The sequence below is a fragment of the Nicotiana tabacum genome, chromosome 15, assembly GCF_000715075.1.
Source record: "Nicotiana tabacum cultivar K326 chromosome 15, ASM71507v2, whole genome shotgun sequence".
NCBI classification, from domain to species: Eukaryota; Viridiplantae; Streptophyta; class Magnoliopsida; order Solanales; family Solanaceae; genus Nicotiana; species Nicotiana tabacum.
The window spans coordinates 127,843,285-127,860,323 of NC_134094.1; the positions used below are offsets into that span (position 1 = coordinate 127,843,285).

At 33.3% G+C, this 17,039-nt stretch overlaps 2 protein-coding genes across 2 annotated transcripts; both read left to right on the forward strand.

The window, feature by feature from the left end:
• The first annotated feature begins 4,154 nt into the window (after positions 1–4,154).
• Positions 4,155–7,291, forward strand: LOC107829339 (acyl-coenzyme A thioesterase 2, chloroplastic-like). The gene is made up of 5 exons (XM_016656812.2): positions 4,155–4,884; positions 5,428–5,605; positions 5,771–6,216; positions 6,352–6,480; positions 6,725–7,291. The coding sequence occupies exons 1-5, from the start codon at positions 4,258–4,260 to the stop codon at positions 6,890–6,892; spliced, it is 1,548 nt and encodes a 515-aa protein (XP_016512298.1). The 5' UTR covers positions 4,155–4,257; the 3' UTR covers positions 6,893–7,291.
• Positions 7,292–7,854: 563 nt separating this feature from the next.
• LOC107829338 (uncharacterized) lies at positions 7,855–8,895 on the forward strand. The gene has a single exon (XM_016656811.2). The coding sequence runs from the start codon at positions 7,928–7,930 to the stop codon at positions 8,510–8,512; it is 585 nt and encodes a 194-aa protein (XP_016512297.1). The 5' UTR covers positions 7,855–7,927; the 3' UTR covers positions 8,513–8,895.
• Positions 8,896–17,039: the final 8,144 nt, after the last annotated feature.

Here is a 17,039-nt window from a genome sequence, read left to right on the forward strand (position 1 = left end):
ATCAATCTTACTAGCCTCAATATGTGTCAACTGAAGATATAAGGGTTCAATGCAAGCATCCCACGTAGTTGAAGTCAAACCCAACGCCTCACAGAAATCACAATTTCGTATAGTCCAAAGGCATGTAGCAAGAAAAATAGTACCAGGATCAAAAGGAAAGTCACTACCTCCAAATTCAACAATCGTGTTTTCATACTCAACATCATTAGGTACCAAGGTTACAGATGGTTGTTCGAATATGTAAGAAAAAGATGTTACAACCTCGACACATTCACAGTCTAACTCTGCGTGGGTGACAAGTGATACAAATACATCATACTGTTTTAGTTCTTTAGATTCACTAGATAAAAAGCGCATTAGAATCAGCCTGATAATCATATCCAGTATCGAACCAAATGTCCACGCAATTACATGGTAGACTAAAATAAGCACAAGAAATATGATTTCTGGCAGATTCAAGCATCTTAGATGCCTCAATGGAAGAGACATGTTTTGCACCAGCTGGAACTACAATTAAGGACAGAATGCTGGAACTCGAATTGTTTAACTTCAAGGGCTGCAGACTTAGTCCTGGGTCCCATACATGACAAATTACACTCTTTTCAACTAAATTACTTTGAGAAACCAGATTTTTTATGTCATTAACACGGCCTTGAGCGAGTTCAGAACCACACCCACGGAGAACCATACCCCAAAAGCTAGCTATTAAGGTGGGAGAGCCCAAAGGTATATAAACCCCACATCAGCACATTGCAATACCAATGTGGGACTCAAGTCTCATACCTTGCAATGGACCATAACAAACCACCACGCTCCGCATCCTTCGTCCCGACGGCTGTACCCTAGACTTTTCTAGCCCCGAGTGAACACTGTAATACCGGCGTCACCATCCATGGCACGGTGGGCACGGAAGGTGGTGTGTGACTCTGATACTATTGATACAACCAAGGGAGAACCACACCCCAAAAGCTAGCTATTAAAGTGGGAGAGCCCAAGGCAATATAAACCCTACATCAACACATTGCAATACCGATGTGAGACTCAAGTCTCATACCTTACAATGGACCATAACAGTAGATTTCGCTATTACTATGCAAGAATAACAAATGATCTAAAAATAAATAAATATTCTAATTACACATGGCATAGGTTGAGGGATAACTCACTTGGTGATCTTTCCTATCTTTCCCTCCAAGTCAAATTAGAACTAAGTGGCTTTATACTTAACCCTGGAATTTTCATATACCTATTTGTTCGCGCAACGAATACAACTAAAACGAAATACAGAAAATAAAATATTTTTGTTGAGATTTGAACTCAAGACCTTCGCTAGCTAAGCATGTGCTCTAACTAACTTAGATATGAGAGCTTGTTGCTCTCTTGTTTCGGTTCAAAACAATTAATCTCGTATTTTATGGATTTGCTATAAAATTCAAATATAGGTACGAATAATAAATACATTATAAATATTTGATGTGTCGCGTAATTTTCTTTTATTTTTATCCATTCTAAATAGTCAAGTTAGTGAGCGATCCATGACATGATATTCAATATCTTCCCTCCTAATGTAATGAAAAATTACACATGGCGATCTTATTTTATCTGACCAACGTGGCATCCAGTTAGAGAACAAGGTGATTAGAAGATTCAGAAAGGATATGATCTCCCATTTTTAAGTTGTTAATTAATAAATTAAAAGTTCTATGGTTGATAGCTTTATAATCAGAATCGCAGAGGAGAAAACGCCACGATCCCAGGGCTATGACTAGGCCGAGAGATCCCCGGAAATCCAAAGATTAGGTTTGAAAAAGTAAACATTTTCCTTTGCATAAAGAGCGAAAAGAATCTAAGAGTTTACAAAGTTGGAAAATACGTTGCAAACTTAAGTTTTGACCTTTTTAAAGTGATCAAACTTAAATGTGTTGAAGGTTTTAGAGTATGATCATTTGTACGAGTTAATCACAAAAAAATTAGTAGCAGTATTTCACAAATCACATGTTGTTGATTATTCCTGAACCGTCCCAAAAAAATTCAAACCTCAACTAAATCATTACAAAATCATGGAAACATCTTAGACAAGACAGTAACACCCGGAATGTCTTAGGTTTAATTTCCAATAGAGGCAAAAATATTATGTGATATTTTTCTATCTGTCCGTGTCTTGATAGACAAAATTATACAATATTTGTGCTAATAAAAGATAACAGATATCTCATGCGGTTAGTTAAGGTACGCACAACTGATCAAACACCACAATTATTAAAAAAAAAATGAGTCATGTCTAGCTAGTCAAAATAAGCTTGGTCCCGAAGGCTTAAGCCTAGGGCCGGCTCTAACGTTGTTTCAAGTAAGGCGTTGGCCTTAGGCTCCCAAATTTTGGGGTCCCCATTTTTTAGAAATAATAGGTAGGGGTGTCAATGATTCGGTTTGGCTGGTTATTTTATAAAATTTATACTATACCAATTTTTCGGTTATTCTACTATGTATAACCAAAATTAGACTTTTAGAAACCGTACCAATCATGTCGGTTTCTCTTCGGTATCGGTATGGTTTGGTTAATTTTTGGTACTTTTAAAATGTCATTTAAAAGTCACTAGTAGAAGCAGAATGAAATAACATACGTACTTTTATAGGATTTAACAAAACTCTCTAGACATTTTTAATATTTAAAGAGTGATAAATTAAGAAAACATGAAAGATGACCAGAGTATAGATCCATCAACTATTCTACTGCAGCGTAAAAGAAACTAAACAAAGATAAATAAAATATAAATCACACGAGTGGAAAGATATTAAGCAAACTGAGACTCAAGAATAAAGTTTATAGAAGATTAAATATTCGAAAATATAAATTTAGATCATACGAAAGGAAACATATTTGATACATTGTAGTTTGCTACTCAAAGTTGCTAGAACACCTTGAGTCTTACTAGTGAATATGCTGAAAATAATTTAGTACCAATTGGAATAGTATAAAAGGTTTGAGAATTAGGATTTTGAATTTAATTGCTTGTTGTCTTGTAACCGTTTTCATAATTCCAAGGTCTAAGGAAAAGTTTAATGCTTTATTATATTTAAATTTAATTAATATATAAATATATTTTTTCTATGTAACTTGTTCGGTGTGATTCAGTATTTTTTCGGTTTATTTTCTTAAAATAAAAAACCTACCATAATTATTGGTACGGTTATACGTTTATATAAAAACCGACGGGTTTATTAAAATAAACCTAAAAATCGGTTCGACGGTACGGTTCGGTCGATTTAGTTGGTTTTTAAATATTGATGACACCCCTAATAATATGTTTATAGGTATTTAAAAAGAATAATTTAGCACTTTTTGTATAAAAATAGAATTTTGCTATAACAGTTGCCTCAAAGAAAAAAAAGTTTTCAAGATTATAATTGATAAAATCTTACCTGAGATTAGTAATGTCTCAAGATAAATTAAATGAGTTGGCTATATTATCAAACTGAAAAGGAATTATTAGAGGAATTAACAACTTTGCATCTTGAAAAGATAACAAAATAGATTTCAAATAAAATATATATATCCGAATCGCCCCATCTATCCTCCTGAGGAGGAGTTTGGTTTCAAACCCCGATTCGAACAGGAGGAGTACGCCATAACTTTCTTTTAAAAATTTAGGTCTATGTTTGAGTTACCCTTGCTTAAGCCTATTCAACACAACTCGCTAGTGAGGTTGGTATAATCCGAACAAAATTGAAATCCGAACTACCGAATTTAAGAGGATTATTAAAATAAGAAAAGAAACATTAAACATTATTCAATCTCACAACTCACATGTGATTAAATATACCCAGCTGTTCCTCTCTGAATTACAGTTACAACAGCTATTATTAGCTGTCACATCTACATTATGATCTTGTCATATTATCATTTATGCGTACGTCGGAGTCAGAATTTCAAATTTATAAGTTCGGAATTCGAATTGTTTTAAGCTACTGAGTTTGAAATTAATAATTTATATATATTTAATAAACTTTTTAAGACAAATACAGGATTCGAAACAAAGCTATTGGGTTCAGCCAAATCCGCTCCCGAGTCTGGCTCCGCCCCTGCTAGTGGTACATACATCTTTAATTTCTCCATCCAATTGTATCTCCATATTTTCTTTTCTTCTTATTTAAGCTAAGTAATATCGAAATCCACAATTCCCTAAACTAAGATTAATTTCCTCCAACTTGTATAAGCTTCTGTCATCTTCCTAATTGGGTTTTATTTTCTTTTACTAGATGAAAGCTCCAACAAAACCAATTTGTCACCATTTTTTCAAACCGTCATCTCTTAATTTTCATTTCAACTTTCTCAAGTATGAAGAAAATGCTTCACTCTATACACTCATTTCTTATTTTTCTACTTCACAATCATACAACTCCGAAACAAAGAATTTCGTTAAGGAGTTGAATGGTGATATTTCTTCATATCCAAACTTACTCCGAAAGAAAAAATCTCAGTTTACTAACTTTCTTGGTTCATCTAACGACAATTACTTAAATACGTTCGTATCACCAGAAAAGCCAACGGGTCATAATGCGAATACCATCAACAATATTTCAATGCAATGTGATTTGATTGCTAAACCAAATAGTTTATTGTTGTTTATGCATCATTCGCCTGTGAAAAATGCAATGTGGGAAGCGAGATCGAGTATTTTTGGAAGGCCATCAATATTTGCAGTTGCTCACTCTCCTCAAAATGATTTGATTGCTAAAACACCGTTGAGGAATAGGACTAGTGTTTTATTCAAATTTTCTTCTGATTATGAACTTCGGGAACGATATAGAAATCCCAGGAATGAGATTAGAATTGGAAAGTTGGTAGAAGACTTGGATGCTTTGGCCGCAACCATATCCTATAAGGTATAGTTTATATGCTTCTTATAATCATTTTTATATGGGCGTTTGTTTAATTACTAAATGCATAGTTTAACGCGTATTTTGAACTTGTGATACTAAATATTTCATGATATTTCAATGTCAGTAAAAACATATTTTATCTATTTCAGTTTCCGTGAACCTATTATTCTTTGGGAGTCAAACAAACAAGGTTTTATTTGATCACATTTTAAGCAAATACTCATTAATATTTTGAATTATTAGTTGTAGTGACTTATAACACTTTTTATCTAATTTCTAAATATGTAAATTTTATTTTAATAATATGAAAATTCTATGCCTAAATTCATACAAAAAAATTAATCAATTTGACCCTCGAAGGTTCACATAAATAGAAAGGGTTAGAGTATTAATTTATCATATTAAATGGTAATTTTAGGTAGTTGGAGTATACTTACCTCATCCTTGACCATATTCCTGTTAATTTTCTTTAATGCATTAAGAAATTAAAATCCCTGTTTCTGAAGTATCATACTCATGATATTCTGTCTCTTTTTCGCAAAACAGCATTGTTCCTCTAATGATGGAACATCTAGGTCCATAAAATTGGTGACTGCATCTATGGAGAAGATGATTCTGAAAAAAACTATTCGTATTGACACTGATCTCACTATAGAAGGGGCTGTTATATGGGTTGGATGTTCATCTTTAGAAATTCAACTTGAAGTGAAGCAATCTACTCCAGGTAATTACTAGCTTGCGATACGTTTTCTCAACGTGTGAGCCTGATTCTTTTTCATGTACTAAGGATGTGATAAATTTATTTATTATATAATTTGTAACGGTGTGACTCGAATTCAGTATCTCTGTCTATTCTGGTACCATGTTGAATTGTATGATCATTTTGCAGAAGCATACAATACCACAGAGTCAGTAGCTCTTACAGCAAACTTCACATTTGTGGCCAGAGATTCTATGTCCGGAAAATCAACTCGAATCAACGCGATTTTACCTGAAACTGAAAAAGAAAAGCTTCTTTGGAAAGAAGCAGAGGAAAGAAACAAAATGAGAAAGGAAAAAAGAGAACAGAAAAAGGACACAAATGGAGACAATGTAAATAGGCTGATAAATAGATTGTTGGCTGAAGCTTTGTTAGATAGAGACAGCATTCTAATAGAGGAAACTTGTCTTCAAAATTCTTTGGTTTGCCAACCTGAGCAAAGAAACATGCATGGTCAAATATTTGGAGGTTTCCTAATGAGGAAAGCTTTTGAATTGGCTTATGCAACAGCTTATTCATTTGCTGGCAGTATACCTTGCTTTGTGGAAGTTGACTATGTTGATTTCTTGAAACCTGTAAGTGCATAAATTATTACTTTAAGTATTTGTTTACGACCCACCCAGACCCCACGATATGAGATTATACTGGATTTGTAGGATACGAATATATAAATAAAATGCTTAAGTTAAGTCTGAAATTTGCTGATGCAGGTAGATGTTGGAGATTTCCTCCAGCTCAAATCATGTGTTCTGTATACAGAACTAGAAAACATGTCGCGGCCTCTGATTAATGTGGAAGTTGTAGCTCATGTTACACATCCCAAACATATTTCCAGTGAGGTGAGCATATATCATGTACTATAGATATTACTAAAAAGGGCAGCCCGGTGCACTAAGCTCCCGCCATACGTTCAGGGAAGGGTCGGACTACAAAAGTCTATTGTATGCAGCCATATCAGCATATCCTGCATTTGTACTGTGGATATTACTGATATGCAGAATTTACTCTTTAATACTCCTTCCGTTTTATTTTATGTGGCAAGATTCAGCTAATTAGTTTGTTACTGCTCTGCTTTTTTAACAGGTTTCGAATAATTTCTACTTCACCTTCACTGTCAGCTCTGATTCACTAAGAAATGGTTTAAAAATTAGGAATGTTGTTCCTGGTACAGAGGAGGAAGCGCGGCGTGTGATCGAACATATTGATGTTTTGAGAAATAACAGAAATAATCAGAAGAGATTGAAGGAATGAGTGTAAACAACTGTTTTCTGATTGTTTTTCTCTAACGAGGAATCTAAATAGAATCAACTTGAATCTGGGACCGTGCGTAATAGATTTTATAGACATACTTTACAATACGATGTACATTTATTCGTTTTGGGACATTGGTACATTGTGTACACACAAAAATCCAAGTGAATATCTAACACTCTCTTATATTGTGGATTCAGATTCACAATATAAATACTCAAATACATGTGCAGCCTAAAGGTGTCAATGTACCGGGCGGGGCCGAATATTCTAAAACCATGTTAAAGTGCCAAATGATTGAACAATTTAAATTTAATAGCTTGTTTGGATGGTTGTTACCTATTGTATTGTATCGTATTGTTACTTTAAATATAATGTTTGTTTTGATTGTTACTTAAATTTTTTCGTATCGTTAAATCTATCGTTACGTAATGATAAAAGTGCTACTTTATGTAATGACCGATTTGGTGTGGTCGCATCGTTACCTTATTTTTTTCTCTCATCTTGTCATTCCTTGTTATTAAATAATTTTATTTTATACTTTATTCTACCTTTTTATATAATAATTTTACCTCGTACGTTAATTTTCCTTGGCAATATTGCATGTTTATTCTTTGTCTTGTTTGTATGTAACATTATGAAATAACGGAAAACAATACAATCTATCCAAACTGATATACATCAAATGAATACAGTACAATACAATACGATACAACCATCCAAACAAGCTGTAAATTTGTAGCCAATCTTTTATATGTCTAGTCTTGAAAAACAAATTGTGCACCTTAATTTGGTAAAGGAACCCTTTTGCATTTCTTTGTACTGGCCAAGTTGCAATATCCAGATCTATTTGCTGGTTCTAGATCCATTTGCTGTCCCCCCCCCCCCCCCATTTTTTAAAACTAGCCGTTAATCCTTTACTTAACGGTCTGATTGTCAAATACTAGTATATAATCCTCAAAACTTCAAATTTCTGCATTACATTCTTCATACAAATTTTTAGATTCTTCATATACAGATCACAAATCCAAACCAATGGGTCTATCAATCACCACTTCAGATTTTAAAGAAACTGAATTTCACTCTGATCATCATAGAACTCACAAAATATTCCTCTTTACAAATTATATTCTCTTAGGAGCAGCATCTAGTTGCGTCTTCCTCACTCTCTCCCTTCGGTTAATCCCGTCCCTCTACGGTGGTCTTTTTATCCTCCTCCACGTGCTAACAATCGCCAGTGCAGCATTTAGCTGCACATCGATTGTTGCCTCTGCAGATTCTAACAAGTGGTACGGTGTCCACATGGTTGCTACAGTTTTAACGGCTATATTTCAAGGCTCTGCTTCGGTCCTTATATTTACAAGGACTTTGGATTTATTAGAAAATTTTAATTCTTATGTTAGAGTAGAAGATGGTGCAACGATCTTGAAATTTGCTGGTGGATTATGCATTTTGATATTTTGCTTGGAATGGGTTGTTTTGCTTTTGGCATTTGTCTTAAGGTACAATGCTTTTGTGGAAGGGAATGGGGGAGTAGTTGAAGTGAGTTCAAAATTCAACAGCAATTCTAAAGTTGAAGATGAGGACTTGAAACATTGGCCTTGTCCATTCCAAGTCTAAATTCAATTACTTATTATACACCAATTGAATTTAGGCATAATAGATAAACAACTTGGCCTCAGCCGGCAAGTATACCCTCTAATTTTGGGTGAGCACTAATAGGCACCTCAATTTGTCTCAAGTTTGTCACTTGAACACTCCAATTTACAAAATAATCATCTAGATACCTTCAAAATTTATGTGCTACATCGGTGCCACGTCAGCACTTATATTTATGTGTTCAACATTATACAAGTTTAGGTGTCTACCCTTGCACACCTAAAGTTGGAGGCATATTTGTCAGGGCCAAGTTTGAAGGCCTGTTTATATATTATGTCTTTGAATTTATTTATTCTTTACTTATGTTTGAGTTCAATGCTCAAAGTTTATGAGTTTTTATCTAATCACACTTGTTAATATACGGTTAGACTGCTGCCCCAAAGCTTTTTTCAACGACAAAGGTATAGTACAACAATAAAAGTTTATTCGCACTTGGTGTTTACCTTAAACGAATGAGTGCAAGAAATATGTCTTTTATAACGCTTTTTACCATTTAACCAATATGGTTAAATGATATATATTCTCACTTTAACTACATACTAAGGTTTAGTTGTTAAGTTTTTTGTAAACAATAAGTGCGGGTAAATATTTAACGCAATACAACGTGAGATGTGGTTTAGGCATACTAATGAAACATAGGGTGGAAATAAAGTTTGGTATATAAGTGGAGAAGGGTAGATGATGGAGTTCATTATTTATTGAGTTTGGAGGTTTTAAATAGTAAATTTTTCGATTATTGAAAAAATAAAATTTATGATTTCGGTATTTTTAATCTTATTGGGATTGAATTGCGTGCTGTATAGAATCAAATTTAATGATATCCAATTAAAGATTCGATCACTCGGGATAGGTAAGTAGGAAACTAGAAAGTATACAATTCAGAGCCGAAATTTTTGAAAATGTCAGGAGCTCAAAATTGCCTCTCCTGACCATCGTTGAGCAGTTAATGAAAGAAAAAAAAAACTAAAGATTTTCCACATCACGTGATTATAAAGATGACTAGAAGACTTGAAGTAGGAGCATTTAAAAAATAGTTAACTAAATGCATCTATAGTACAAGGATTAGTCATTAATTTACTCTATATATATGGCTAAAGTTCCACTTAATTTTCAGATTATCGAATTTCTGCTTGTGGTATATTCTTAGAAAGAAAACAAAAGGGATTAAATTACATTATGATCTCTCTTTTTAATGGTTTATGGTACTATTCTTTTCTTTTTATAATGTTTATGGTATACTTATAATTTATGCTTCTGTTACCAGAACAAGACTTTGACAAGTAATAGAAATAATACAGCATATGTTCCTTAGCCATCTAAATATGGTAAACTTCGAATGAATTTCCTGGAAATTAATTCGTCTCACCAACCGCAGTACATCAAGCCTAGTCTTGAGAATTTGTGCAGGAAAATGAAGCACGCAAGAAAATATGCCCACTCTTAATATGGTCCTCTAGTTGGAAGATTCAACGATACCACCAGCATTAATTATGAATGTCAAATCTTTATCTTGCCCATGAATCTTTCCACTCGCACAATTCCTATCATCCAACCGGAGCTTTGAAGTAACGGTAAAATTTTTTCTGTGTAACCTATTGATTACGTGTTTGAGCGGTGAAAGTAGCCAATAATATTTGTATTATGTTGATGCACAAAACATTTTTAATTTCTTAGAATTTAACGTGAATATGAAATGATTTGTGTGCCATATCACCCTTTAGTTACCTGACCATCAGCTCTAAAGTTTTGTAAACATCAACCCTTACTAAATAGGCCAATTCGCCAATTAGCTCAAGTTTCAGGTCTCCCCCTCACCCCCACCCCACCCCACCCAACACGTGTGTGGACCAATTCATGACATATCCCTTAGCTCATGTGAAAAACTCGGATCAATTTGAGCAACCTATATAGCTTAAATTAACTGATAATAAAATGACAGCCAAAACTTCTCGCACGAGGAAGGACGCACCCCAAGAAGGTGTGATAACAAATTTATTGATACGTTAAAAAGAGTTGGGTTTAGTTAATTAGTCATGATAATGGATTTGTTTTGGTTAGTTTGATTTGATAATTAAACAAATTATGAAAGAGCAATCAAACAAGTAGAAATTGACATTGAGTTGATTGGGTTAGGTTATGACCTATCGTTTAATTCAAATTGATCCGCCAATCTTGATCCAAGCTAATTTTGTTTAGACTATGATCCAACTGATTTATTAGTTCAAATCATTTTCACATGCCCAAACTTAACCGAATCTGTCCATTTGACACTCCTAACCAGAAAACACATTTCAATTCGTACATTTCATCGCCAGAATTACTATAGTCGAATAGAGTTCTTAATCCATGTAACGACTCGACTTGTCATTTTGAGAATTTACGTTCCGTTCAGTGGCTTAAGGTCCCAAGTAGCTTTGTAATATACATTATGAGTTGCGTGTGTGATCGAGTTTGGTTTTTGGAAGATTCGGAATTTAATTGAAAGAACAATTCTTGTTTTTGAAACTTAAATGAAAAGAGTTGATCGGAGTTTGACTTTTGAGCAAAACGACTCCGGAATAGAAATTTGATGATGTCAATAGTTTCGTATGGTGATTTAGGACTTAGGCTTATGTACGAATTTGGATTTGAAAGTCCGTAGGACAATTCGACGCATTTTGGCGAAAGTTAAAAAATAGAAAACTTTTAGAAAGTTTAACCGGGGAGTTGACTTTTCGATATCTGGGTCGGAATCCAGTTCTAAAATTTTTTATAGGTCTGTTATGTTATTTATGACTAGTGTGTAAAATTTGAGGTCAATCGGACTCGATTTGATAGGTTTCGGCATCGAATGTAGAAGTTGTAATTTGTTAGTTTCATTAGGCTTGAATTGGGGTATGATCAGTGTTTTAAAAGGCGTGGGCGTAAGGCGAGGCATTTTACATATGCCTCACCGGGGCGTAAGCCCCATATGTATTTAGTTTTTAATATTTTATAAAATAATATAATGACAGTAAATATTTATAAACAGGTAAAATTGCATAAATATTGAAGAAAACTATATATATGTATGCTTCATCCCCACAAAAAACTAATCAAAACAATCTATTATACGTTACTTACAAGCACAAGTAATTTGAGTCAAAGAATAAAGTTTTCTATATGGAGGAACAAAAAGGATGATTAACCTACAATTTGAACTTTGAATTTGCTGCTATGAAGACGAATGTAGTTCTCTTTGTATTTGTAAAAAAAATAAAATATTCGTTGCTTTTGGGAGATATAAGCAGACTAGCGGTCAAGATAAAAAATTGAAAAAATCATGAATTAGGGCTTAAATCAATAAAAAAAAAAAAAGGTCTTTACTTTTAAATTTAATACTTTTGAGTTCCTTTTTAAACCTTTTGAGTAATTACCAAACTGACTTTTGAGAATTTGGGTATTATATGAAGGACTAATTCAACAATTTTTATTTTTATTTCGTAGTTTTAGCGTTGTTTGATGTGATTTGAGGCCTCGACTAATTTCGTAATATGTTTTGAGACTTGTTGGTATGTTCAGACAGGGTCCCAAGGGGCTCGAGTGAGTTTTGAAGTGGTTTCGGACCATTTCTAGGCCATTTTTAACTGCTGATTTTTGGCTACAGCAGTGTGCATCGCAGATATTTTTGCTGCAGAGGGTTAATTTTGGAAGCTTATACGTAATCTGTAAGGAATTTGAAGATGATCCAAAAATAAAAGTTGTAGCCCTTTGAGTATAGTTTCTAGAAATGTAAACCATTCATTATTTGGATATTTGTACAGAAAGTTATGATCGATTAATCGAAGCCTGGTACTGTAGTTATTTTGCGTGACAGTGTGCATCGCAGAAATTTCTGCTGCACATGGCTGACTTTGGAAGCTTATATCTCGTAATCTATAAGGAATTTGGTGATAATCCAGAAATAAAAGTTGTAGCTCTTTGTATCTAGTTTTTATAGTTGGAGTTGGGTTCAAAAGGTTATAGTTGATACACTACATACTGTCTGGGAAGAGTTTTTGGAAGAGTTTGGTGTTTTGAGCATAAGCATGTAATGATCCAAAGGTCTATTTTTAGTTCTAGAGATCGAAAATCGATTTTGAGATATCCGGGAGTTTGCTAATGAATTATAGGAACGATTTGGAATATTTGGTATAATTTCATCAAGTTGCGATTGGGTTTTTAGCGCGAAACATGAGTTAATTATTTAACAAGCGAAATTGGTATTGAATTAAGCAAATGAGCTCCAAATTGAGTTTTGATTAAACATGTAGGTTCGAATTATTATTTGTGACTCATAGGAATAAGAATCGTCGAATTCCGAATTCGTATGAAGGAGTTAAAGCCTTTTTAGTGAAACATAAACTCTTGGTGTAAACAGTTCTTGTGCGCGCCTTTAGCGACCAAATTTGGCACTTTTAGCGACAGAAATTGGACTTTTAGCGACCAAAATAGTGTTTTGATTCGGCAGAAACTTAAGGACCAAAATTGGTCATTTCCTTCATTTCGTTTTGGATTTTTGGAGCACGGTTCTTGGAGGATTTTGGGAATTTCTTCAAGACTTCAACTTGGATAAGTGTCCTATATCCAAAAGAGATTATATTTCATAAATCCATAGTTATATTCATCATTTAATTCGGATTTAAATGGAAGAAGTTGGGAGTTTTGCAAAATCTTTCAAAAATTGAAAATTTAGATTTGGTGGCCGAGTTATTACCGAAAGTTGATAAAATTAGTATGATTGAACTCATATTGGAATGGGTATTCGGATTTCGTAAAAATTTTGGCGGGTTCCAAGATGCGAGCCCCGCGTTGACTTTAGTTGACTTTTTAAATATGAAATTATAAGTTGACGTTTTTGTATCCGAAATTATTTCCGATAAATTTTAATGAAGCTATACAATTAATTTTAATAGATTTGAGTTGTCCGGAGGTCAATTCAAGCAAGAAGGCAGTTTTGGAATATCGGCCTAACTTCATAACGGTAAGTATCTTGCCTAACCTTGAGTGAGAGAATTACCCCTTAGACATTGATTCTTATGGGGATATTGTGTGATTGGAAGACGTGTACGCGAGGTGGCAAGTACGTACTTAATTTATATGTGCAAATTATATCGGTTGAAATTCGTAGACGCCCTTATGTATTAAATTGGAAAATTGTTGGAACTTAGTATGTCCTTGAATTATCATGTCTCATTCCTTGTTTGTCGAATTTATAATTTATATGATAATTTGGTATTATTGTCACTTGGATTTTTATGTGAATTCCGTGTGTTGTTGATTTGATATTTTTCTTGGAATTAAATTCATTATGGAATCCTTATCTGCAAATAATTATTAAATAAATTTAAAATGATGCATTAATTTATATTTATTAAAATTTGGATTAATGAAGGCGTTGTCTTATGCTGAGTTACTTTTCCATCTTTGTTGTTGTTTTGAGGTTTTATATACGTTGTGTGGAGTCTTGGGCTATTTGTTGAGAAATTTATTGATTTGCTATATCTTTGGAATTGGTTGTGGTCATTGGGCAAATTGTGATATGAATTGATTGTGTTGTGTTGTCGTGATAATAGTTCGTGTAAATTGTTATGTGATTTGAGTTATTATTATGAGGATACAAGGGTGGCATTCTGCTGTTGATATTATGAGGGTATAAGGGTGACATTTCACTATGGTTATGTGTGCTGGGATATTGTCTGGGTGGAGTGATAAGGATGACTATTATACGGAGCGATAAGGGCGGCTATAAGAGAGATAATGGCGGTTATGGGAGCGATAATGGTGGCTATAGGAGAGATAAGGTTGGCTATTGTCAGGGATGATATGTGATGATGTGAGATTATTGTGTTGGTAATTTTTATGTGATGTTGTGATTTTCTTTGTGTCTCTCTTTTATATTTTGTGCAGCTTGTCTTGTTGTTTCGGTAAACTCGATAATAGTCTAATCTATGTTGAAATCGTAAGCCTGTGGCTATTGTCGGCCAGATAATGTTATATGGAATCGGATTGCACGCCGCACAAGATATGATTAATGTTATATGGGATCGGGTTGCACGCCGTAACAGATATGATTAATGTTATATGGGATCGGGTTGTACGTTACAACAAATATAAAATGTGGGCACGAGGTGTCGGAAAAAAATATGAGGGTTTTTATTATTGGCAGGTGAACTGTTTGTGCAGATGATGATTTAAATATGAGCACGAGGTTATTGTTGCTATCACTGCTATTTGTTTTCTATTACTTTTGTATACTATATTGCATAGGTTATTAGACTAGTGAGTGTCTTGACTGTACCTCGTCACTACTCCACCGAGGTTAGTCTTGATACTTAGTGTATCGACTGTGGTGTACTCATACTACACTTTTACATATTTTTGTGCAGAGCCAGGTATTGAAGATATCGGACTCGGACAAAGTTAGAGTGTGATCGCAAAGACTTAAGGTAGAGCTACTTGGTCGTCGCAGTCCCTTGGAGTCTTTCCATTTTTATTGTATTGTTAATTTCTTATTAGAACAATATTGTATATTCGGTTCTCGAGATCATTCCATATATTCAGTTAGAGTTCGTGACTCAGTATTACCAGTCTTGGGAGGTTGTTTGAATATTTTCGCCGTTGATTTTGACACTTGTATTAAATTATATGTTTTTAAAAAAATGCCTTGAATTGTTATTATAATCGACTTATCTAGTCTTAGAGACTAAGTGTCATCATTACGCCTGTGGTGGAATTTTGGTTCGTGACATTCAAGATGCATGAATACATCTCATACCATTATCCTCAGCATATATATATATATATATATATATATATATATATATATATATATATATATATATATATATATATATATATATTTATTTAAATAAATATAAGAGATCCTAGAATCATATACTAGTCAGACTATCAACATCCACCAACTTAGTTGGAATATAAAAGAGGTACTGTATATTAAATGAATCTGTTCTATGTAATTACCGAAGGTCGGAAGTTAATGATTAAAATAATCTTTAGTCAACAGTCAGCAAATTATGAAATTGTAGGCACTTATGCAACATGAATAACATAGGCTTAGACAGCAGACACATCTGTATCAAAGTAGGGAAAAAAATATAATCATAGAGGAATAACATAGTCTATTAAATATTTCAATAGTCAATTCGGGAGAAAATGACAAAAATAATCCCCTATGTTTGAGAGTAGATTCAAAGTAGTCCTTTAAGTATGAATCTTATGTTTGAGAGTAGATTCAAAGTAGTCCTTTTAAGTATATATTGAACAGTTTTGGTTCTTTTCCTTTGCTAAAAATTAACAGTTTATACCTTATTTGGCCAAATTTCTAAAATCAGCTTATTTTGAAAAGTTCTTTTTATTTTTTTAAAATTACTTTTCAAAAAAATATTTTTGATGAGAAACAATTTGTGTTTGACTAATTATTTTGAAAAACACTTTTCAACATCAATCAGTGTTTGACCAAGCTTTTAAAAAGTATTTCGAAGTATATTTTTCTCAAAAGTGTTTTTGGAGAGAAACTACTTTTTTCTGCTTATCAAAAACTGATTCTGCTTCTACTCAAAAATACTTTTTTTTTCTTCTAAAAGTTTGGCCAAACACATCAACTTTGAAAAAAGTATATTTATTTTTTAGAAAAAATAAAAAGTGCTTTTGGCCTTGGAGAAGCTTGGCTAAACAAATTATAGTTTCTGTTAACTATAAACTTTGTCGGCTAGATTTGATAGGAACTATGAAAAAAATAAAATTAGCGGGAACTCACATTTCCCAAACTTCAGATTTAAATCAAGGAAAAACCATTTTGCTATTTTGATGTTTCTAGATATAGCTGATTTTTATATAGTGTTAACTATATGTATAGCACCTATTAGAGAAGTTCATATATTTCAAAGTGTAATGAAATCTCCCAAAGTAGGCAGACTCTTCTGATGCTTTTGTACATGTATTGGAGGCTATGGTTTATGTCCTCCTTCGTATACTTATTCTTTTAGATGATATACGAATTGGGGCTACTGCCTAAACCCCAACACCCACCAATGGTGGACTTTTGGACAAAACAATTTTGGTAGTTTCTGCTATTTTTGTTCTATTTCTAGAATTAGATGCAGCTTTTTGAGGTATAATTTCTGTTTATTTTGGTGTCGGGTGCATTTTTGTGTTGCATTTATTAGGATTTGATAGGAGTTTCCTGCTATTTAAAGTTAAATATTTTTTCCCAGTTCATGTTAAATCTAACAAAGTTTGTAAATATTTGACGGTTAAAGGATGAAAACTGTTCAATACATACTTAAGGGACTACTTTGAACCTACTCTCAAACATAAAAGACTATTTTTGTCATTTTTAGTCAATTAATTCTGCTAATAAATACAATATCTACAGTCCTGACTCTTCAACATGAAATCTTGCTCTTAACTTACTTATCTATTTAAGTCAAATAGTTTAAGTAGGTAATATGTCACTATCTATAGTTTT

Bases quoted from the DNA above. Each gene is read 5' to 3' on its own strand.
- LOC107829339 (XM_016656812.2), top strand. From the start codon at position 4,258: ATGAAAGCTCCAACAAAACCAATTTGTCACCATTTTTTCAAACCGTCA. The intron at 6,217-6,351 runs GTAAGTGCATAA...TTGCTGATGCAG, and splicing joins ATGTTGATTTCTTGAAACCT to GTAGATGTTGGAGATTTCCT. The intron at 6,481-6,724 runs GTGAGCATATAT...CTTTTTTAACAG, and splicing joins CCAAACATATTTCCAGTGAG to GTTTCGAATAATTTCTACTT.
- LOC107829338 (XM_016656811.2), top strand. From the start codon at position 7,928: ATGGGTCTATCAATCACCACTTCAGATTTTAAAGAAACTGAATTTCAC.